This window comes from Hypanus sabinus, chromosome 8 (assembly GCF_030144855.1).
Source record: "Hypanus sabinus isolate sHypSab1 chromosome 8, sHypSab1.hap1, whole genome shotgun sequence".
In the NCBI taxonomy this organism is placed as follows: Eukaryota; Metazoa; Chordata; class Chondrichthyes; order Myliobatiformes; family Dasyatidae; genus Hypanus; species Hypanus sabinus.
This window is the reverse complement of record NC_082713.1, coordinates 120,895,174-120,919,612: the sequence shown is the minus strand read 5'-3', so window position 1 is coordinate 120,919,612 and position 24,439 is coordinate 120,895,174. Positions and strand designations below refer to the sequence as shown.

The following is a 24,439-nucleotide window of genomic DNA, read 5'->3' as shown; positions in this document are numbered from 1 at the left end:
GAATTTGGGGGGGGGGGAGGGGCAAGCAGAATAAAATGGGAGAAGTGGAGATTAACCTGAACTGTGGTTTAAAGTTCAGCAAATTGTAAACACAAAAGATTCTGCAGTTGCTGGAAAATCAAAGACAGACATATAAAATGCTAGTGGAACTCAGCAGGTTAGGCAGCATTTACAGAAATGAATAAATAGTTGGTGTTTTGGGCCAAAACCCTTCTTAAGGATGGTTGCTGGGGTCCCTGTGGGCCTAACCTACTATAAGTCTCTGCTTTATAAAGCATTTTCCCCAGATTCCAGGAGATCTGGCATAAAGATCATCATTCTTTTTAGCTTCAGGAACTCATGCAACTTACTGTCACACATGTTCATCAACATCCCTGTGATTATTAAGGAGTGTTTCACAATGATCAATTAGACTACTCACGAATTTGGAACATGAGCACAATTAGAGCAAACAGGAATGAACTGAGTGAAAGTAACACCAATCGCTACATTCTACCAATTTGTCCAAAAATACAAATAGCATAATAGCAAATATAATTATACTATGAATCCCATTTTCCCCAGTGTCAACTTCTGACTCAATAAATATATGATGATAACTTAATACTTATGTTGCTACATTACCTAAGATGCTCGAAATAATCAGCAAGATGTGAAGCATACACGAAGGGAGAGAAACAGGATTAACGTTTCCGATTGGTACCCTATCAGAACTATATTGATTTAAAGTCTCTTTCTCTCCCCGGAGACTATGCCCCACCTGCTGAACATCTCCCGTGTTTTCTGCTTTTTATTTCGTAATTTCTTTTGACATGTAATATTTTGATTTCCCCTTTTAATTGCATGTCAATATCCCAAGGAGTTTTCTTTTCTCTTGAAGAGGTATGCATTTTTTTAAAACAATCGCCTCCCCCGCTGCCCTTATTAGCTTCACTCGGAATGGATTGATACCGAGCAAGGCATTTTACAGAGAGGTACAAACTCGTTACCTGATCCCCAACGTCCTCTTCCGGCATTAATTGACTAGCCAGCGGGGCCAGACACATCAGCAGCGCTCGGCCTCCATGTTGCTGTGAGTTTCCCTCCTCCCCCCGTCCCGCCCCGCGAGATTTGAAGTTGGCTTGGCAACCGCTTCAGGAAAGAAGGGGAGCGTGTTGTCGGATAATCTCAAACGATCAGTGAAACGTGTTTCTATTCTCACACCTATATTTAAATGCACTCAAGACACACCGCATCAGGGCAATTTAATTTCCCGTGTTCTAACTTCAACCGAGGGCAGAATAGATGGGGAAGCATTTCAGCCGGAGCTATCACACTGAAGCCAGTGCCACCAGTCTTCCAAGAACGGGGACTAAACACGACAGTACAGGCCCACACGATCAACCGATGGCGCAACATTTCCCCCTCATCCGAAAGAAAAAGCTGAGGAACAACTGCGCCCCTCCCGCCCGCTCTGACAGCGAGAGAGCTGATTGGTCCGGCTCGCAATGTGGGCGGAGCGACGACATCTCGCGAGGTTTCGGTCAGCGTCTCCCCGCCCGCTCGGCTCACTCGCGGTGCCCGCGGAGGAAGGGGGCTCGTTCGGAAAGGAGACTCGTGCAGTAGCTCCGGCTGCCCGGAACCCTCTTCCCTCTTCCCTCCTCCCTCCATGCGAGGTACGGGGGGGGGGGGAGGAGTGTGGTTTCCCTAGCAACGGGCGGACCGCGTTCATATGGCGGCCGGTGAATCGTGAGGCCGTGTAAAATGTCCGGCCACCGTGCCGGGCTGGTGGAGGGGATTTGGCGCTCTGGTTGGACCGGGTGATTCCGTTTGCCTTCCTGTTCCTTGGGTGTGGTGTGGTGCTTGGGGGAGACGGTTAATGGTGACGGCGATTTAGGTAAAGGGTCCGATCCTGGACAGCGTTGGTGTCCGGGTGTCCCTGGATTATGGTTTCTAGGCCGCGTTTCGGGCTCTGAGTTATGTTTCCCGTGTTTATACCAGTGTATTAATTAAAGGTTGGCTCTCACTGGATCACTGGTACCCCGTGCTTCTTTTTCCCATTCCATGTTTCTTTCTAACATGTTCGGACTGTTACAAACCACGCTAAGTTTATTGTCATGAGGTTTAGATAAAGTTGCCTGCAGCAGCACCGAGAGTTCTCAAACTCATTGTAAGTGAGACATTCGAAGTAGGGAAGTAAAGTTTGACACTGCCTGCACTTAATGTCCAGCTGTCTGGAAGATCACTGGACAAGTGGAAAGAGAACAGTCCGTTACGGATGTTGAAAACAATCGGGATGTTAACGAATAAAGATGGATTGACAGAAAATTGAAATACTTGCCTCAGTAAGCAAGCTGCTGGAGGATTTCATCATCGATATGGAGGTGGAAGGGTCGTCAACGTTTTGAGTCATGATCTTACATCAAGACAGAATGGGGAAGGAATACGGTTGTTTTAGCATAGCTGAGGAATTATTTGACAGAACAAGTATGGATTCAAAATTCAGGGTTATTGTTCATTAACACACGAGTAAAGGAGAATGAAATGATTGTTACGATGCAGCATGAGAGCACAATAAATATAAGTACACAAGATTAGTTCATGTACAGTCATTGTACATACAGAGACGTTAGGTACAGGAATATCTGTACGTAATGTGACTGATGGGGAATGATAAAGCAGTGGTGGGACGGGTTAATGGAAGTGTTGATTAATTCGAAGGCTTGGGGAACGTAACTGTTTTTGATTCTGGTGATCTTGGCAAGGATGTTGCCCTGATGGGAACCGAATTAAATAGAACTATTTATTAACTTTGATCCTTTGGGAGATCTGTCTGGCTGTTGGCCCCAGGAATACTGTTTGTGTCTTAAGTTTGATTAGATTGGCAGGGCAGGTAGTGTTGCAAGGTCTGAGTAATCTTGTAGCTGTGATCTCTGAAAAAAGAAAGGACTGCTAATTCTTTGAAGGGTCATGCGTGCTTTCTGCTGTGAATTCTAGACTGTTGTTTGAAGGCAAAGGTGGTCTTGCTGCCCAGTGGCACAAGGTGCTGTCAACCACTGGAGATGAGTCTTCCACAATAGACCACGGTTGAAGATGTCCAGTGAACTTATCCAGGATAAATCAGTGCAAGTGAGGGTTAAGTTGTGACTTTGTTTACTTGTGCTAATTGATTTTTGTGTTGAAATAAAGTTTTCATCTATGAAATCATTATTGTGAATTTGATTTAAGAGAGTAAGTTTGACAGCTACTTGTAGACCATTTAGTAGTTCAAGTTTGTGATTTCCAGTGTGGTTGACCGGACAGGTTAAGGGAATCACATGAACTTTTCTTTACAGTCTTGCATATGCTTTAAGTTAAATTTAGACACCTCTGTATTGTGTTTGTAACTTATCTCACATAAAGGTGATGCTATGTGGTGTATACTTGTGCTGAATTTGTTTTTAACTGAATTTTCATAGGTATTAGATATGTCAACCAATGCAAATCCCTTAACTTGGATGTGAAAGCGAAATAGTAAGACTTAGTTGAGAGATAAACTTCAAAATGGAAGTTGGGCAAAATTATCAGAAAAACTTGACAAGATTGATGAAATAAGTAAAAGAAAACACAATATTTAATGTTAAATATGCTAACTGTCTAGTCTGTTGTAGGAATAGGCCCAAATTCAGGGAATGGCTGGGTGGAGCATGTGTCCCAGGAATAGCTGAAGGGAAGGTTGCAATAGTTTGCTGGTGGCTTTCTGAAAAAAAAAATCTCACTAATTGTGGGATTAGTAGGTTGGGTGATATAATCCTTTGCAATTTCCATAGTATTGCAATTTAATAAAGATGAATTAATAGTGCTCAATAGTCAGCTTTCCAGTTTGCATGATATGAAAAGTCAGCATGAGCTTCCAGCAGTAAAAATGAATCATGAAATAACGTTTGTGAATTTTTCAATTTGTGCCACTCGTGACCTATTTCTTTTTGCAGATAAGTATTGCATAGGAGAGGATATGTGGTCCGAGTCGCGATCACAGTATGGCGAAATTCAGCGAGGCCATTTACAACTTGGAAGACCACGCAGCGCAGTATGTTTAATTATGATTCGGCTGTCTTTTTCATCTATCTATCTTAGGCAAGGCTGTGCTTATTATTAAGATTTAGTAAATACTGATGCATGTATTTCACCTGAGGCATCAATTAAGCGCATCATTGAATCATAATAAATTCATATGTGATAATTTGGCACATTGTGTACATGCTAGTTGAAAGAGTACTTCCTAGTCTTATCCCTCCTGGGACTTTGCAAATACCCGTCTAAATACTTTCTAAATTCGATGAGGGCTTCTCGGGCAGTAAAGATCCTTTTAATGAAAATGTTTTCCCCATTTACCCTTCTAATCCTTCTACCAGTGGATTTAAACCTATGCTCATTATGTGCCTGCTGAGGGGAATGGGTCCTCTTTCATTATTCTTTCTTGGGTCCTTATTATTTTAGTTGTGAGGGGATACTTAACCTAATTTAAGTCTTCCATCCATCATGCTCTTCCAAAAAAAAACTCAACTGGAGATGCAGGAAACTTGTCCACATCCATTCTACCCTCCCGCAGAATTGTTTCTCTTCGTTTCTTGCATGTCCCAAGATGCACATCTGATACTTGTTTGGATTATGCTCCATTTGCTTGTATATATATTATACTTCCTGCATCCAGATCATCCACGTTGTCTTCTGGTGTAAAGCTTTTCTCATCACTGTCACGGATAATGTTAGTAAAGGGAGATTGCTGACCTTGACCCTAGATAACTATTCTGACAAATGTTTTGTCACTGAAAAGCACTTGGCCGCGTGTTACCCTGTGCTTCATTCTTGGATGTTCACACTTTTCCCAGTTTTATAACTGTCTTAAATTGGCCATCTTCTGATTCAGGCGTCAGCATGTTCTTGTATAATCATGTTCTCAGAACAATTAGAGAAAGACAATAAATACCAGCCTTGTCAATGATGCTCACTTTCAGATACTGTTACTTTTTTTTGAAAGCGATATTAAAGGAAATATGCCTTGAATTTTATAATACTTGGCTAATAAATTATTATAGATGCTGTTGATTTGAAGGGTAATTTTATCTTTGCTAATTCTGCCTCCTGCATGGCACTTGATAGAGGTGTACGAGACGGTAAGATGTATAGATCGAGTTGATAACCAGTGTCTTTTTTTCCCCAGGGTGGAAATGGCTAGTATGAGGAGGCATAATTTTAAGGTGATTGGAGGAAAGTATAGGGGTATGTCAGAGGTAATTTCTTTACATAGAGAGTGGTGGGTGAGTAGAATGTGCTGCCGTGGGTGGTGGGAGAGGGAAGTACATTAGGGCCATTTAAGAAATTCTTAGATTGGTACATAGATGATAGGAAAATGGAGGGCTATGTAGAAGGGGAAGGGATAGATTGATTTTAAAGTAAATTAAAAGGTTGGCAAGCATTATGGGCTTGTAATGTTCTTTGTTCTAATATGAATCTCTCCAGATCACAGTACGCTTAAAGGTTATATTCTTAAGGTATAATATAATTCTTCTTTGAAAATCAATTGGTGGTGCTGTTTCCTGGTGCCGAATTGTACTTTGAGAAGAAAAAACTGGAATTGGAAGTGTCCAGTGAGCAAATCCTTTGCATACATCATGAATAGAATGCAAGAAGGGCCAAAAGCTAAGGGACAGAAATGGACAAGAGATTGAAGTTTTAGGTGTTTAACTGATAAAACTGAGAATTTATTACTAGAATCAAAAGTCATTTTATTTCTTGTAGGAATTTCTAAGTTCGAATGCGAGCAATTTGATTACTAATAACAAGTTGAGTATTAATGAATCCATAGTGTTCACTCATTCTGGTAGTTTTTGTCTATGTGACAGAAATGCTGGTTTGTTTCCAGCATGCTTACTCTTTCTCTTCTTCCACTGCCCTAATCCCTCTCCTCTAACTTCTAGATTCAGCATTGCCTGACTTTATAGTTTGTTTACTGAAAAGGGAAGACCAAAGTTTATCATTAGGTTAGATAAGTCCTTAACATGCCTATCCAGCTGGAACATAGATGAGTGTACCTCGCAACCTACCTCTTAGCTTGGGAGCCTCCTGTGTTCAAGTCCACGTGTGTTCCAGGAATAATTTTTTAAGAGTTTGCACTCTCCCTTCCAGAGCCATGGTGACATTAATATTGCTGCCTTGCACCAGATTGTAACCCAAAGTACAGGGAAATGTTTAAAAAGAACTCTTATTCCCAATAAGCCAAAAACTTTTAACACTCTGCAATTTATCTGGTTTTATATCTATTCAATATTACTTGTGTAAATAAAGATTGATGGTTTTTCAGAAATTGGTCACCAATGACCTGATTGACCATTCTGCATATAGTGAGGAGGGTTGCCTAAGTCGTTGGTGAACGACTTAGTTCATCTTTGAACTGAGTTCTACGTTGGTGAATGGAATTTAGTCTTGACAAGTGTGAGGCAGTACATTTTTGGGAAGGAGGATATGTATAGTAAACGGTAGGGCACTAACAAATGTTGTTGATCAAAGATCTAGGGTCTAAGTCTATAGTTACCCCAAAGTAGAGCAATGAACATAGAACATAGAAATTTTCAGCATATTACAGGCCCTTCGGCCAACAATGTTCTGCTGACCTTGCAACCTACTCTGGAGAGTGCCTAGAATTTCCCTAACGCATAGCCCTCTATTCTTTGGAGCTCCATGCACCTATCTAAGAGGCTCTAAAAAGACCCTATTGTATCTGCTTCCACCATCAATGCCGGCAGTGTATTCCATGCACCCACCACTCTGTGTGAAAAACTTTTGACTTTCCATGGTACCTATTTCCAAGCACCTTAAAACTATGCCCCCTTGTGTTAACCATTTCAGCCCTGGGAAAAAGCCTCTGGCTATCCACGCGATCTAGGTTGATATTTAAAATCTTCACCCTGTAGTAGAGGCAACAAATGTATTAAGAGTATAGTTTTAGGCTGAGAAGGAGTTTTACAGGAGATCTAGGGAAGATTTTCAAACAGGGAATGGTTAATATCTTGAACATACTGCTAGAGGAGTTTGTAAAATCAGATACAGTCACTGGGTTTGAGACATTTAAATATACAAGGCATAAAAGGATCGAGTCCAAGTACAGATAACTGGAATGAGAACAAAATATGTTGGGATTGATGTGGTTGGAAGTGTCCATTTCTGTGCTACGCTATCTTGACTCCATGCAGAATAACAAAGATCTTTTTTCAGTCTCTATTATGTGCTTGACTTGAAGATCATTTGGCAGAGAAAATAAAACAGAAATCTTTCTAAAACCAAGAATCTGCAGGTGCTAGAAAGGTCTTGGCCTGAAAGGCCAACATTTATTCCTCTCCATAGATGTTGCCTGACGTGCTAAGTTCTTCCTACATCTTGTGAGAAATCTGTCTGATTGATGAGCAGGAATTGATGCAGCGCCATCCACTGTGGAATAGTTTCTCAGCAGTAAATATTAGTTTACATTTTTATTCATCCCAATTATTCATAGCAAAGCTGTTTAATTTACCACTCTTTGAGATATTGAAATATCTTTAATAAAAAAAACACAACTTAAGAATATTTTGGTATTCTGGCAGGATTTTCACAGAACAGTGCAAATAATGCAGAGGAGGCCGGATTATGACCGAGGAGGAGGTGCCATCAGCCGCGATTATAGATGTTATGCTCATTCTGAAGATTATCGAGAATATTCTGACGTTCGTGAATTTGGACATGGTCGAGTATTTGGTCCGTCCCTCAAAACAGGCTCATGGGTAAAGATAACCTTTTTTCAAACAAATAAAAATCTGCGCTTAAAATGAAAGAATGTTGTCTTTGGTTTATGGAATCGAGAATATTAGTGATATGAAGTGAGATCCTTTTGGCCCCTTGTTTCTTTATTGCCAATGGAAGAGTCATCCATCTGAATACCATAGCCCTGTACAAGTTGTACCCTGACTTTTGCTATTCCATGTTAGTTTTTTTACACTTTACTTTGACTGCATACCCTTTAGTATTTATACAACCCGTTCAGCATTTGGCCCTGCCTGCTGTGAGCACCTGGACATCTAATATTCCCTTTCGCCAGTTAGATCATAATTTATTATTGGATGAGCCTTCCAGCAAGTCCCAACCAAATGCAGCTGTGATGCTGGCACTTATCAATAACGTACCTCCCCCACCCTTTAACTTCCTTCTGTATTGTTTCTACAACGTCAAAACCATGGCACATTAAGCATCCAGTCCTGTTCCACTCTCAACTTGTCTTGTCTCAACTTGTCACTTTCAGTTCCCTGGCCCTGATTGCCTCATTTTCATTATTGATGCCCAGTCCCTATACTTCTATCCCCCAATATGTGATTAGAATTACAAATATAATTCCAATCACAATCCTAAGTGTTTTGTTTTATAAACACACAAATGTTTCCACAGTTGACTGTGCTTACTAGAAGACCAGAATATAGAAGGCAGTTACCAGGGTCATCAATCCTGCCCCCTCCATTCAAGATTATTGTGCCTGATTTATGCTAGTCTCAACTCCTGTGCCAATTCTTCAATCTTGCAAATAGAATACAAGAAAATAGGAGCTGTATATTCCTGTCCCTGAAATCTTGGAGAGCATGGTTCATTGGATAGCACTTCTGTAAAATGATAATTCATTGTTCTAATGGTAGAACTCCCTATTATTAATAGGGATAGTTCCTCAACTATCAGATCCGATTAATTTTCTTCATTGCTCTATCCTTATCCCTTATCTTTATTTATGTTTGCGTTTACCCCTTGAAAAAGAAGGGAACCGTTGTTGAATTAGTTTATTATTGTCACACGTACCAATTCAGTTCGACATCCCATTCTCATTCTGACTTGTTGATCCATGGCCTCCCCTACTGCCACAATGAGGCCACTTTAATATTGGAGGAGCAGCATCTCATAATCCATCTGGGTAGCTGCCAATCTGATGGCATTAATGTAAATTTCTCTAACTTCTGGTAATTTCTCTTTTTCCATTCCCCATTCTAGCTCCCCTCTTGCCCCCTTTCTTCTCACCTGTTCATCACCTTCTGGTGGCCCTCTCATTTCTCCCTTGGTCTATGAGTTTAGCAGGAAAGAGATGGTGTAGTCACTCCAGTGTGATTGTGATGTAGACCCTCCAGTGGCTGTGGGGACATTGAGGAACAAATAGGGCAGGAAGATTAGAGAAAGGTGCCAAAACAAAGAGGGCATTTTTTTGAGGAGCTGCAGGAAATGGGCAAGGTCCTTAATGAACATTTCTCCTCTGTTTTCATGTGGAAAAAGACATGAAGACTTCTGAACTTGGGAAAATAAATGGGGAAGTCTTGCGGATAGTCCACATTACAATAGAGGAGATGCTGGATGTCTTGGAATATATTAAGATATACAGATCTCTAGGGCTAGGGCAGGTATATCCAAAAACCCTGTGGGAGGCTAGGAAAGAAATTGTGGGAGTCTGACTGAGCCATGAGTGGGATGCCGTTAGATTGGAAGGTTGTAAATGTTGTGCCTTTATTTAAAAAGGGCAGCAAAGAAAAACCTGAGAATTGTAGACCGGTAAGTCTAACATCTGTGAATGCTACAGGCAATTTTGAAGGAAAAGGTATTTGGAAAGACTGTTTGATTAGGGGTAGTCAACATAGTTTTGTGCATTAAGAATCATGACTTGTGACTTGCTTGAGTTTTTGATGGTGTGACCAAGAAAAAGCAGGGTGTTGATGTGGTTTACGTTGACTTCAGTAAGGTTCCATGTGGTGTGCTGCTCTGAAATGTTAGATAGTGGAAAGAAAGTGGAGTCACAGGTAGACATAGTAAAGAAGGCTTTTGGTATGCTTGCCTTCATGAGTCATGGCATTGAGTATAAAAGTTGGGATATACAGGATATTGATAAGGTTGCACTTGGAGTGTGTGTTCAGTTTTGGTTGCACTACCACAGGAAAAATGTTATTTAACTGGCGAAAGTGCAGCAAAGATCTACAAGGATGTCGCCAACATGAGGGACTGAGTTAAAGGAACAGGTTGGACAGGCTAGGGTGTTATTCCTTGGATCATAGAAGATAGGTGGTTTAATCATGAGGGGCATAGATAGTGTAAATACACTCTCTTTTTCCCAAAGTTGTGGAATGAAGAACTAGAGGGCATAGTTTTAATGCGAGAAGGAGAGATTTAATATAAGCTGAGGGACAACTTTTTTTTAACACAAAAGATGATAAGTATGTTGAATGAGTTGCCAAAGGAAGTGGTTGAGGCAGATAAAATAACAGCTTTTAAAAGGCAGTTGGACAGGTACATAAATTGGAAATCTTAGGTTATGGGGACAAATGCTGGCAAATGGGACTAGCTTGAATGGGGCATCTTGGTTGGCATAGAACAGTTGCAGCATGGGACTGGTTTCTGTGCAGTATAATTCTAAGAACTATTTGTGATTTTAGTACTTTGGTGTTATCCCTCTAACTAAGGAGGATTTGAAAAACTTTAGCAGATCTTCCAGCCAGACATCTTTAACAATTTCAGGGGAATCCTGTCTGTTTAGGTACCTTATGTGCAAGATTAGTTACTAGTTATTCATTTTTATCTTGTGCAGTATCACAGGAGTTCCTTTACTTATAATAGTCAACTATTCTGCTGCCACAATGAGATCTCCATTTTGGTTCCTGACCTGACTTGTTTTGCCACACTCCTGACTAGTCATTTGCAATTTATAGGTTCGTAGAGGATGGTTGCTGATCTATTGTCCTTTTATCTTCTTGCCTTTTGTTTGTTTTTTCACTTGTTTGTGCCTGAAATTGGGAAATAGTTCTTCCCTTTATGATTATGTGTATATCTGTTATTCCATTCCTTTTTGTGTTTCATCTTGTTCTCTTATTGTTCCTTCTCCAGAAACTCTGACTTTGGCTTTCATCTATTTGGGTAGTGTGAGAATATAGTTGGATTGATCACAGTCCCTAAATTCAATTTACCTAATTGTACGCAGATCCTCTCCAGTAATTTCCCTACTATTAATGTAAAGCTCACTTATGTATATTGCTGGATTATCTCTATCGCCCTAAGATGAACAAAATTGTGTTCTCTTCAGTTCTGTGGACCTCACTTGTAGCTAGAGGGGATGGAGAGATCTCTGTCAAAATCGCAGCAATGGCCTCTTGCTTCTCTCAGTAACGTGAGATATATCCCATTAGCCCTGGGAGAATTATCCACTTTAATGCTCTTCAATAGACAGCACTACTTGATAATATTTTGTGTGGAATTTTAGCATATTCCTCACTAATCTCACTGTCTTCCATGTCCTTCACCTTCCTCTACCTACAGGCATTAATTCCCTCCTTTGTTCTTGATTGACCCCCTTCTCCCGAGTTACTATTTTGCTTTTATGTGAGAAAACGCCTTTTGTTTTTTTTCTCTTAATCCTACTTGCCAAGTACATTTCATATTCCTCTTTAGCCCTCCTGATTCTGTTTTGAATTCTTTCCTGCTTTCTTTGTATTTCTTCAGCTTCCTAAACCTTGGATACACTTTTTTTTTCTTCCTTTGACTACAGTTACAGCATCTCTCATCATCTAAAGTTCCTGAACCTCCCCATATTTGCCTTACTCATCAGAACATACTGGTCCTGAATTCTGATCAGCTAGTCTTTAAATGACACCCACATGTCAAATGGACCTAATGACAACTGCTCCCAACTACTCTCCTAATTTAGCATTTTCCTTCGAGATCTAGACTTGTCCTTTTCCATAAGTATCTTAAAACTTAAGGAGTTATTCCGAAAATACTCTGCTACTGACCTTGCATTCACCTGGGCAGGCTCATTTCCCAATATAAAGTTCAGTATGGCACATTCCCTGTTGGACTACCTATACACTGTTTCAAGAATCTTTGTTAGATCCTACTAACAAATTTTGCCCATCTAAGCCTCTTGCACCAAGGAAGTTCCAGTCAATATTGGGGAAATTATAGTTGTTCACTGTATTGCTTTTACATTTTATCCATAATCTGCTTGTGTATCTATTCTTCTATTTCCTGCTGGATACTGGGAGATTTATAGTATCGTGCCATCATAGTGATGGCATATTTATTATTTCTATCCATATACCTCAGTAGGTAAGCCCTCCAGTATGTCTTGTCTGATTGCAGTTGACCAGTAATGCAATTCGGCCTTTCTTTTATTCCTCTATCACACCTAGTACATCAAAACCTTAGAATGTCTGTAACAGCCACAGCATCATAGTCTGTGTACTAATCCCAGCTCTAAATTCATGTACCTCACTGTAATACACTCTGCATTGAAATAAACACACTCCCACCCATCTCCTTCTTGGCACTTATCCTTGCAAGTGGTACATCTGCCCCGACATCTCCTCCCTCACTACCATTCAAGGCCCCAAATGGTCCTTCCAGGTGAGGAAGCTCTTCACCTGTGAGTCTTTTGGGGGTCAATTGTTATATCCCACGCTCCTGGTGTGGCCTTCTCTATATCGGTGAACCTGTTATAGATTGGGGGAATATCTCATTGAACATCTTCACTTCATGTCACAAAAGGGTGCTATGGTAGCTTAGCAGTTAGTGAACGTTGTTAGAGTCCGAAGAGCACCAATTGGTAGGTTAATTGGTCGTTGTGAAATGTTCCATGATTATGCTAGGATTGAATTGGGAGTTGCTGGGGTGGTGCGGCTTAAAGGACCAGAAGGGCCTCTTCAGTGCTATTTCTCTAAATAAGAGACCACCATTTCAATTAAACTTGCTATTTTCTTTCCAAAATGTCTGTCCATGGCCTTCTCTCCTGTCATTCTTGGGTTCGAGAGCAACACCTCATATTCTGTCTGTTTAGCCCCCAACCTGGTGACATGAACATAACTGTTACTTCTTCCCTCTTCCCCTTCCCCATCTTTCTTTTCATTCTCTCCTTGCCTCCCTCTGATGTCCCTTTTCCTTCCCTTTTTCCCATGGTGCACTGTACTTTAATGTTTTTTTTCCCCTTAGCCATTTCTCTCTTTTACCTATCATCTTGCTGGCTTGTGTTCCTTCTCCTCTCCCCTCCTCCTCATTCTGGCTTCTTCCCCCTCCCTAATGAAGGGTCTCAGCCCAAAATGTCAAATGTTTATTCCTCTCCATGGATACTGCCTGATTCACTGAGTTGCCTCAGCATTTTGTATGTGCTACTGTTACCTTCGGAAGTGGTAAATGCTATATCTGTATTATTTACAAATATTCTTCAGATTTAGCAAAAGGTTCATTATTATTGACCCATGGCTCTACTAGTTGTTTCCGCTCTGCAGGAAAGTGGATATCTTTTGCCTATCCATCTAGGTTGAGAATCCTTCCATTGATGAATCACGTTACCCCATAACAAGACTTAGTTGATGAATAATGTTAGCAATGAGTGAGACTTGCTGGATCATCTCATGAATGGTCTTGCTGTGGCCCAAGAAACATACTTTCACTGGAATCACTTAATGATTCTTTAACATCTGAGTCAAATTAATTGTATGATGAATTATAGAGGCATTTTCCTATGTTGATGCCTGTTCAGTGTTGCAATATCCAATGCCAGTTGTTTGCTACTAAGATGCTCAAGAGATTCCTTTCAAACATTTGCTCAAGTTTATTCTTGCTGTAAATAGAGAAGTGATCAATTAAAACGACCAATCTACTTACTGACTACAGCAATAAAACAGTAAATGGTATGTTGACATGTGTAAAGATCTAGACGAAGTCCTTTGCAATTACCATTGCTAGTTGAAGCACCAGCCTATGCCACTGAGCCCCATACCAAGCAGATCAGAGGGAAAATTGCAGACTGATCAAGTTCGTGTGACCGTATTACTCCTTTCCATCTCACTTTTCTAACACCTCCATCGATCCCATTTAACCTGTTGCTTTCTCGGCAGTACCAGTCAGAACAGCTCTTTCCACAACAATGGCTCACCCTTTAAGACTGAAACCCTGGGATACCTGCTGCATGGCTCAATGAATGCAGTCATACAAAATACCATGATCTGGGTTGCTTTGCTTGTAATATTACCAAGGTGAAATGCAATGTCGTATTAGAATCTTAATCTAAAAACATTAACTCATTGGCCTGATCCTACTGCATCAGGAAAATTGCATATGTGAAAGACTGGTTGTTTAATAACTGGGGAAAAAACTTTTTTTTTAACCAAAAGCTATATTTATAAACATTTTTCTTCTATTGAAGTCCCTGTGGTTTTTATTAGAGATAGTAGTTTCATTATTTTTGAGTTATTAATGTATAACAGAGGATGGTTATGCTTCTGCACTTGAGAAACATGATCAAACTTTTTAAAACCAATGGCATTGAACCATAATATGTAAGTGGTCCCACCACCCACTAATATATTCTTGATGGTTCTTCACGAGTTATGCATAAAATGACTGGCCATTCAGCTGCTGTATTTGAGGACTAAGTACTTGTCAGTTAATACCATTTTTTCCTGTGCAACTTCTGGGAGAGAGAAAGCAAATGTTTTGTTTACTTGCAATCATTGTTGTTTTCTTAAAAAAAAGGTTCTGAACATTTCCAAATGCGGCGCTGCTGCCATAAAACATTTAAATTTGTGTTCTTAAATTAAAGCATGAATTGTGGACCTTGGTGATTCTGCACTGTCAGTTTATTAATTCACACTGTCTAATTTTAGGCCTGTATTGAGAAACTGCAAGTTTTGTTTTACTCTTTTCTCTTACCTGTTTTAATGGCATAGGCCAAATATTTTTAAAATCTGTTCCTAGGCATACTGACAGGCTGGAAGGCTGTCAGGTGGTAAGCCTGTAGTACCAAATCGTGGTGTTGTCACGATAGAGGAAAGAGAAACAGATTGTAATTTCACAGATGGTTGGTGGATTAGCCTAATTATTATGGAGAATATGAAAGTCTGAGGTATTCCATACATTTCAAAAATATGAATCATTTATAAATATTCAGTAGAAAGAAATGGGTGATTATTATTTAAGAGATGGTCACACAAGTGATAGGTCACTGGGCTGGGGAAGATGTCAGATTACCAAAGTGGTTCGCTGGTAGAGTCTGACTGTCTGATGAAAGGCTCTGATGTTGTGAGGAAGCTTATCATTTGCTGGGCAGAAGAAAGAAACAATCTTGGGGCCATGGTATCATAGAAATATTTCAGTGAGAAATCATCTATCTGTGACTGTGATGGGTTGGACTCAGGCTTGAAAATCTTGACGTTGTTTTCCATTTGTTGAAAATACTTTTTTTTTTGGGATGTTCTATGTGTTCCCAGCTGGTAGCACTCCAGAAGTTTTATTTCAAGTCTGATGTAGAATTCTAGATTTTTTTAAAAAATTATTTTTTCTTCATAAAATTTATTCAGGGTGACGAAAATTCCAGATGGCCCAGAAATTCAGGAAGTAGGCAAGCTGATTACAGGTAGGTCAATTAAGGCAGTCAACAGCAGAGCAATACTTTGCTGCTTCGACTGTAAATGTCAGTAATTGTTTCCGTAAGCATAAAAATGGTTCTTGGTTTTGTACGGTTCTCTTTGACAATTTGGTAGCTGTGGAATTTTTTTGTGAACAAAATATGCAGTTTGTTGAAAATGTCATTTTGTTAGGTGGGGGAAAAACAGGTATTTCTGATTGTAAATCTTAGAAATCTAAGAAGTATTCAAAATACTACATATAACTGAAAAAAGGCGCTGCTTCTAAAATTTTCAGTTGCTGATTGTTTTTGGCTTTGTTTTCTTGGAGAAGTTAGGTGTCATGATGAAATTGTACAAATAACTGAGTAATTCTGTGCATTTCCTGTGTTAATGTTGAGCTGCTGGTTGACTGAAATATCCCATTTGCTGCACATTTTCAACTTGAACTTGTTTTGTCACGGTACCCAGAGGAAACCCATGGGGACATCGCATAAACTCCTTACAGACAGCATTAGAATTGAACTTCAAACTCCGTTGCCCCAGCTGTAAAGGTGTCTCACTAACCGCTACACTGCTATTGCACCCCTTGTATGTTACATGGTATTCTATTTGTGTTTTTTAGATCTGTTCCAAGTATTGACCAAGATCCTGTTCTTTAAATATATGAGCACTAGCTGGCATTTGGATGCCAGTAACTGGATGTTAGTGGGTGATTTTTGTCTCACATGTCAATTAAATTGCCCTTCAATGGGGATAATGTGCAATTAGAATATATTATCAGCAGTAGATACTTACTGTAAATGTGTTTTATCATCCAGCCTTCGTCTCACTATTATAAACCCTTAATACTCTAAACATACGAGCCCAACATGGTCTTTTGCTGTCTAATTCAATTAAAGCTGTTCTCAATTTGTTTGCCCTGTAAATTGTTGATACATTTTTTGGAGATATGAAAGCAGGTCATTTTTTTAAAAATCTCTGTTCAATCTTCCTTTAATTTTATTTCAAAGTTCAAAGTAAAATTTATTATCAGAGTGCATACATGTTACCACATGCAACCCTGATTTTTTTTCTCTCTATGGGCATACTTAGCAAACCTATAGAACAGTAATGGTAAACAGGATCTGTAAACAAACTGTGCAAATACAGATAATAAATAAATAGCAATACATAACGAACATGAAGTAACAAGATAAGAGTCCTTAAGTAAGTGTAGTTATCCCCTTTTGTTCAAGAGCCTGACGGTTGAGATGTAGCAACTGTTCTTGAACTTATTGGTGCAAGTCCTCAGGTACTTGTACCCTCCACCTGATGGCTCAGCAGGCAAAATGCATGACCTGGGTGGTGAGGATCTTTGATGATGGTTGCTGCTTGGTTGGGGGGGGGGGGTCTTTTACCCATGATGTGCTGGGCCAAATCCACTACCTTTTGAAGGATTTTCTGTTCAAAGTCATTGGTGTTTCCATCCCATGCTGTTATTCAGTCAGTCAGCACACTTACCACCACACATCTATAGAAGCTTGCAAAGGTTTTTGATGACATGCTGTATCTCTTCAGACTCCTGAGGAAGTAGAGGTGCTGTCGTGCTTTCTTTGCAGTTATATGATGGGGTCAGGACGGGCCCTCTGAGATGGTGACACCCAGGTCAGTTACTGACCTTTTCCACTTCTGATCTTCTGATGATGCCTGACTCATGGACCTCTGGTTTCCCAGAGGCAGGAAAAGCCTACGTTATCTTTTCTCCCCATTTATCTGAATTCTCTGACCCCTGGTATTATTTCATTAACTCTTGTGTCTATCCTTTATTAAGGGAATGTAAGAATCTGGAGATTTGGAAATTCAATGTAGAGTAGTCTTGAAAGGGGGCATGCTATCTTTTCCTATTTCTTGTTTTCTTAGAACTAGTTGACAACTGTCAGAGCATTTTGGTGGTTTTTTTGTGTCAGAATTTTCAGTTTCATGAGGGCTTTAGTAAGATTCAGCATATGATACTTTGCAAAATTAGAGGATGGCTATTGGGGGATGGGGTAATCTAGTGGAATAGATGGTTGATAGGTTAAAGAAAATTTTGATTTGAATGAGGTCAAGCTGCTGAGGATACTAAGTTTGGTCTGTAATGTATTCTTCAGGGACTCGAGGCCAGGCTTTGAATAGGCAAGAATATAGTAAATAGAAGAAAATATAGATAAAATGTTGTTCCAGGTTCCAGAATCTGAAGCTTCTTGTGTCTTCATTATAATCATTTTCTTTAATTTAATGCATTCTTTAACAGCCTCTTGTTTGCCACATTTGGAGTACTTTGCCTGTTAATTTTTTTAATAAAGGAATGTCTGCTATTGCGTGTTTACAATCATGAATTTTAATACAGTTTGTCATTGCCAGCTTTCATCTCATGCCTTTGAAATTTGCTTTATTCAGATTTAAGACCTGGTTTTGGATTGAAATAAAGCACTACCACCAATCTGTGTTAAATTTTATTTTGATCTTGCCTCTTAACAGCTAGATTAACATTACTGTACAATAATAGAACAATTTCCTCATTGTAAACACGAGACGTCGCAGACACTGGAAATCTTGAACACACACTAAGTGCTGGAGGAACTCAGCAGGTCAGGCAGCCTCTATGGTAATAAATGATTTTCTCATTAGTTCTTCAACATACAGTTTGACAAAACATTTTTATATTATCCTTAAATTTATCCTCCATACCATTACCATTTCTTTGGAGGATGCAGAAAGTAACCAAGGGTTGCCTTATCTGGATATCTTATTGCCTAATGGTTGCCTCCTTTAGATAGATAGATAGATACTTTATTCATCCCCAAGGGGAAATTCAACATTTTTCCAGTGTCCCATACACTTATTGTAGCAAAACTAATTACATACAGTATTTAACTCAGTATAAATATGATATGCATCTAAAATCACCCTCCCAAAAAGCATTAATAAATAGCTTTTAAAAAGTTCTTAAATAGTTTACTAAAGTGCATTGAGTGGTAACTTAAGCTCAATCCTAACCCCGGCACTTTAACATGTCTTGCCCCTGGTGGTTGAATTGTAGAGCCGAATGGCGTTGGGGAGTAATGATCTCTTCATCCTGTCTGAGGAGCATTGCATTGACAGCAACCTGCCGCTGAAGCTGCTTCTCTGTCTCTGGATGGTGCTGTGCAGAGGATGTTCAGGGTTTTCCATGATTGACCGTAGCCTACTCAGCGCCCTCCGCTCTGCCACCGATGTCATACTCTCCAGTTCTGTGCCCACGACAGAGCCCGCCTTCCTTACCAGCTTATTAAGACGTGAGGCGTCCCTCTTCTTAATGCTGCCTCCCCAGCACGCCACCACAAAGAAGAGGGCGCTCTCCACAACTGACCGATAGAACATCTTCAGCATCTCACTACAAACATTGAATGACGCCAGCCTTCTGAGGAAGTACAGTCGACTCTGTGCTTTCCTGCACAGGGCATCTGTGTTGGCAGTCCAGTCTAGCTTCTCGTCTAACTGCACTCCCAGATACTTGTAGGTCTTAACCTGCTCTACACATTCTCCATTAATGATCACTGGCTCCATATGAGGCCTAGATCTCCTAAAGTCCACCACCATCTCCTTGGTCTTGGTGATATTGAGACGCAGGTGGTTTGAGTTGCACCATATCACAAAGTCCTGTATCAGTTTCCTATACTCTTCCTCCTGACCATTCCTGACACACCCCACTATGGCCGTGCCATCAGCAAACTTCTGCACATGGCAGGACTCCGAGTTATATTGGAAGTCTGATGTGTACAGGGTGAACAGGACTGGAGAGAGCACGGTCCCCTGCAGTGCTCCTGTGCTGCTGACCACCGTGTCAGACCTACAGTCTCCCAACCGCACATACTGAGGTCTGTCTGTCAAGTAGTCCGTTATCCAAGCCACCATTTGTGAGTCTACTCCCATCTCCGTTAGTTTGTGCCTTAAGATCCTGGGCTGGATGGTGTTAAAGGCACTAGAGAAGTCCAGGAATGTAATCCTCACAGCACCACTGACCCTGTCCAGGTGAGAGAGGGATTTGTGCAGCAAGTACGTGATAGCATCCTCCACTCCCACCTTCTCCTGATACGCAAACTGAAGAGGATCCCGGGCATGTCTGGTTTGTGGCTTCAGATTCTGTATTATCAGCCGCTCCATGGTCTTCATCACGTGCGACGTCAAAGCAACAGGTCTGAAGTCATTCATCTCCCTTGGTTGTTAATATTGTTGTTACAATATTAATAATGTTATTAATATTGTACAGCATGTTGGCCACACTGGTTTTCGTCCTCGTATCTAAGTAAGTATGAGGTGTTGCACTTTGGGAGGACAAATCAGGGTACGAGTTGCACAGTGAGCCGTAGAACAGAGGGGTCTGGGAATACAGATCCAACATTCCTTGAAAGTGATGTCACATGTAGATAGGATCGTAAAGAGCACTTCTGGCACATTGGCCTTCATAAATCAAGTACTGAGTACAGAAGTTGGGATGTTGTGTTGAATTTGTATAAGACATCACTGAGGCCTATTTGGAGTATTTGTGTAGTTCTGGTCACCTACCTAGAGGAAGGATATTAATAAGATTGAAAGCATGCAGAGAAAATTTACAAGGTTGTTGCCAGGCCTTAATGACATGAGTTATAGGGAAAGTTTGAATAGGTTACATATTTATTCTCTAGTATCTAGGTGCAGTTCGATGGGACTAGACAGATTAATTGTTTGACATGGACTAGATTGACCAAAGGGCCCATTTCTGTGCTGTGGTGTTCTGTGACTATGTTCTAAAACATAGAGTCAGTTGAAAAAACATTCACTGGGCAAATTCCTGGGATGATAGTATTGTCCTGTCAAGAGGAAAAAAAAAGCACTTTGGTTCTGCATTCTCAGAATGATTCAGGTTTATTATCACTGGCTTATGTCGTGAAACTTGTGTTGTGGCAGCAGTATATTGCAATACATCAGTCTGGTTTGCTTTTACTGACTGCACAATGTGTTTGTTTTTCTCTCTGCAATTGGGTCACTTAATTTTCTTCCTTTGTGACTGCCTATAAGCAGTCAAATTTCAAGGTGTATAATTTATACATTCTTTGATAATATGCTTTGAATCTTTGAATAGTATTGCAAAAAGAGAAAAATGTATTTTAAATAGTGAGCTAGTGTAGGTGTAATCAATAAACATCAGCTTGATTCAGGTATTGCTGTTATCCAGGTGAGCCAGGACCAAATGGCTCATGGACCTCTGGTTTCCTCCTCCTGGACTCAATTATCAGCTCCTTGTTCTTGCTGACATTGAGTAAGAGATTGTTGTTATGGCACCACTCAGCCTGATTTTCAATTTGTCACGCACCTGGGCTGATGGAGATTGTGGAAACGATGTTATTGCCAATCCAAACTTACTGAGGTCTGCAAGTGAGGAAGTCAAGGATGTAATTCTCCAAGGAGGTATTGAGGTCAAAGACTTGAAGCTCATTTACTAGTTTTGAGGTGATGATGGTATTGAATGCAAAGCTATAGTTGATAAATAACTTCCTATTGTGTGCATCTTTGCTGACCAGGTGTTCCAGGGTTGAGTGAAGAGACAATGAGATAGCATCTGCTGTGAACCTGTTGCTCTGGTAGGCAAATTTGAGCAGATCCAAGTCACTTCTCAGGCAGAATTTGATGTGTTTCATCACCAGCCTCTCAAAACACTCTTCACCGTGGATGTAAGTGGCACCAGACTCCAGTCATTGAGCCAGGTTACCACATTTGTCTTAGGCAGTGGTATAATTGAAGCCTGCTTAAAGGTACTTCAGACCGCTGAAGTGAGAGGCTAAGTTCTCAGTGGACACTCTAGCCAGTTGATCAGCACAGGTCTTTGGTACTAGCTTTTCGAGGGTTCAACCTCCAGAAGGCTGCTTGCACAATGTCCTCAGACTGAAATCACAGGATTATCGGGGGCTGTGGGAGTTTGTGATGGTTCCTCCATGTTTTGATGGTCAAAACGAACGTGGAAGGCATTGAGCTCATCTGGAAGCGAAGCCCTGTGTTGCCTATGTCGCTTGATTAACCTTTACAAGAGGTGATGGTATTCTGGCCCTGCCACAACTTCTGAGCATCCTTCATTGTTTGGGTATAGTCTGGAATTGCCACTTTGCCCGGGAGATGGCTTTCTGGGGATTGTACCTGGACGTTTTGTAAATTTCTTGGTCACCAGTCTTAAATCTGATCTGGCCCTCAGCAATTTGTGGATCTCATGTTTCATCCAGACCTTCTGGTTGGGGAAGAATTTGAATGACTTTGTGAAGACACACTCGGCTGCAACTGTTTTAATAAAGTCCATGACAAGCATGGTGTATTCATTCAGATCTACAGATGAGTTCTTGAACACAACCCAATCCATTGACTTGAAGCAATCCTGTACCTGCTCTTCTGCTTCCCCAAGCAACCACTTTGTTGTCCTGATCTCTGGAACTTTGCTGTTTACCCTTTGCCTATAGGGTAGGAGGACAGCCAAGTGATCAGATTTATATTTCTAATTGTGACCTATGTAATTGTACTGTACTGCTGCAAAACAATAAAATTCATGATATGCAGTATATCAATTATTATAAATGTGATTCTGAAAACTATTTAAAATAGAGTAGTCTAATCACTAACAAGTGATTTAAAGAGCACAGTAAACAGAGCAGGCGACAGAGTAGAGGGAGACAGAGTAGAAAGGCTTTGTCTCGAGAGGCTTCGGCGAGCAGAGGCTGAGGACGAGCTTCACTCCAAGTGCGGTAAGGCCGGGTAAGTTCCTTTCAAAGGAGAAAGTTTCAAAAGTTGAGGCAAGTATTGGGTAGGTCATGGCAGCTGAGATCGGCCCTGTGGTTTGTTCATCCTGCAGCATGTGGGAAATCAGCGATACTTCCAGTGTCCCTGACGACTATATGTGCAGGAAATGTGTCCAGCTGCAGCTTCTGGCAGTCCGCATTGAGCGGCTGGAGCTGCAATTGGATTCATACTGGAGCATCCGCGATGCTGAGAAAGTCGTGAATAGCACGTTCAGTGAGTTGGCCACACCGCAGGTAAAGGCTATACAGGTAGAAAGGGAAGGGGTGGCCACTAGACAGCGTAGCAGTAGGCAGGTAGTGCAGGAGTCCCCTGAGGTCATCTCCCTCCTAAACAGATATACTGTTTTGGATACTGTTGGGGGAGATGTTTCATCAGGGGAGGGCAGCAGCAGCCAAGTTAATTGCACCATGGGTGGCTCTGCGGCACAGGAGGGAAGGAAAAGGAGTCGGAGAGCTATAGTGATAGGGGATTCAATTGTAAGGAGAATAGATAGGCGTTTCTGCAGCCGCAAATGAGACTCCAGGATGGTATGTTGCCTCCCTGGTGCAAGGGTCAAGAATGTCTCTGAGCGGCTGCAGGGCATTCTGGAATGGGAGGGTGAACAGCCAGTGGTCGTGGTGCACATAGGTACCAACAATATAGGTAAAAAACGGGATGAGGTCCTACAAGGTGAATTTAGGGAGTTAGGAGAGAAACTAAAAAGTAGGACCACAAAGGTAAAATCTCTGGATTACTACCAGTGCCACATGCTAGTCAGAGTAGAAATAGGAAGATATTTCAGTTGAATACGTGGCTTGAAAAATGGTGCAAGGGGGAGGGATTCAAATTTCTGGGGCATTGGAACCAGTTCTAGGGGAGCTGGGACTGATATAAACAGGACGGTCTGCACCTGTGCTGGACTGGAACCAATGTCCTAGGGGGAGTGTTTGCTACTGCTGTTCAGGAGGGTTTAAACTAATGTGGCAGGGCGATGGGAACAAGTGCAGAGAGACAGAGGAGTATAAAATGAGGGTAGAAGCAAAAAGTAGTAAGGTGAAAAGTAAAAGTGGCAGGCAGGCAAATCCAGGGCAAAAAGCAAAAAAGGTCAGTTTTCAACATAATTGTAAAAGGGCTAAGAGTGTTATAAAAACAAGCCTGAAGGCTTTGTGTGTCAATGCGAGGAGCATTCGTAACAAGGTGGATGAATTGAATATGCAGATAGTTATGTATGAATGAATATGATATAGTTGGGATCACAGAGACATGGCTCCAGGGTGACTAAGGATGGGAGCTCAATATTCAGGGATATTCAATATTCAGGATGGATAGACAGGAAAGAAAAGGAGGTGGGGTAGCATTGCTGGTTAGAGAGGAGATTAACGCAATAGAAAGGAAAGACATTAGCCTGGAGGATGTGGAATCGATATGGGTAGAGCTGCGTAACGCTAAGGGGCAGAAAATGCTGGTGGGAGTTGTGTACAGGCCACCTAACAGTAGTAGTGAGGTTGGGGATGGCATTAAACAGGAAATTAGAAATGTGTGCAATAAAGGAACAGTAGTTATAATGGGTGACTTCAATCTACTGTTACAAAATTCCCGTAACTGGATCACTTACCAGCAAAGATAGAGAGGCCCATTGAAGTCTGATGGTACTATTTTTAAAAGTATTTATTGATAAAGGGCACAAAAAGAAGATTAATGCAAACATACAGATAATATACGTCGTCAATACTAAATCTAGCGCGGGTATGATAATAACCGATAAGAAATAACTCTATCGTTGTCTAGGGGTTACTGTATTGTCTGATGGAAAGATAAGTCACTATCAGTTCGTTCAAGCTGCAGCATTGTTGGGTTTAAAAATGATGCGGTTTAAACTTGCCCAAGTCTTTTATGATGTCAATCCGTTGAGTCAGGGGACTCGTTGTTAGCTAAAAAGCCGTTTTCCGTGGTTTCAGCCACCAATTCCAGCCACGGAATTGAACGCATGTGGCTTGGTTTCTGATGACCGTCTGCTGTTATGTGGTCGCTTAATGTTTCTTCTGGTGCGTCTGAGGGGTTGTTCCTACAGCCCCTCTTTTATTCTGACTCGCAGGGTCATAGATGTCAGGTTGGGGTGATGCAATCTCTCCCTCAACCAGCCCACTTTACCCGAGGGCATTCACGTAGCAGAGCATCTCAATCCACAAATCTGTCTCCAAGAGACAATGGCCATGTCCCGTAGCTTTACA

The 24,439-nt window shown here is 41.0% G+C and overlaps 2 protein-coding genes across 8 annotated transcripts in view; one reads left to right on the top strand and one right to left on the bottom strand.

The window, feature by feature from the left end:
• The window catches only part of zcrb1 (zinc finger CCHC-type and RNA binding motif 1), a 39,747-nt gene extending 38,347 nt beyond the window's left edge, over positions 1-1,400 (bottom strand). The window contains exon 1 of the mRNA XM_059977701.1: positions 990-1,400. The gene's annotated coding sequence lies outside the window, so the exon portion shown is untranslated. The remainder of the gene's footprint in view (positions 1-989) is intronic.
• A 128-nt stretch (positions 1,401-1,528) lies between these two features.
• pphln1 (periphilin 1) overlaps positions 1,529-24,439 on the top strand; it is a 138,542-nt gene continuing 115,631 nt past the window's right edge. For 2 of the 7 annotated variants that reach the window (XM_059977699.1, XM_059977693.1), the window contains exons 1-4: positions 1,529-1,655; positions 3,951-4,048; positions 7,599-7,775; positions 15,360-15,415. In XM_059977699.1, the coding sequence (XP_059833682.1) occupies positions 1,649-1,655; positions 3,951-4,048; positions 7,599-7,775; positions 15,360-15,415 (338 nt within the window). In that variant the 5' untranslated portion in view covers positions 1,529-1,648. Of the gene's footprint in view, positions 1,656-1,683; positions 1,877-3,950; positions 4,096-7,598; positions 7,776-15,359; positions 15,416-24,439 lie in introns of those variants that run through there. The other 5 variants (XM_059977697.1, XM_059977696.1, XM_059977694.1 and 2 more) reach the window with 4 other exon arrangements.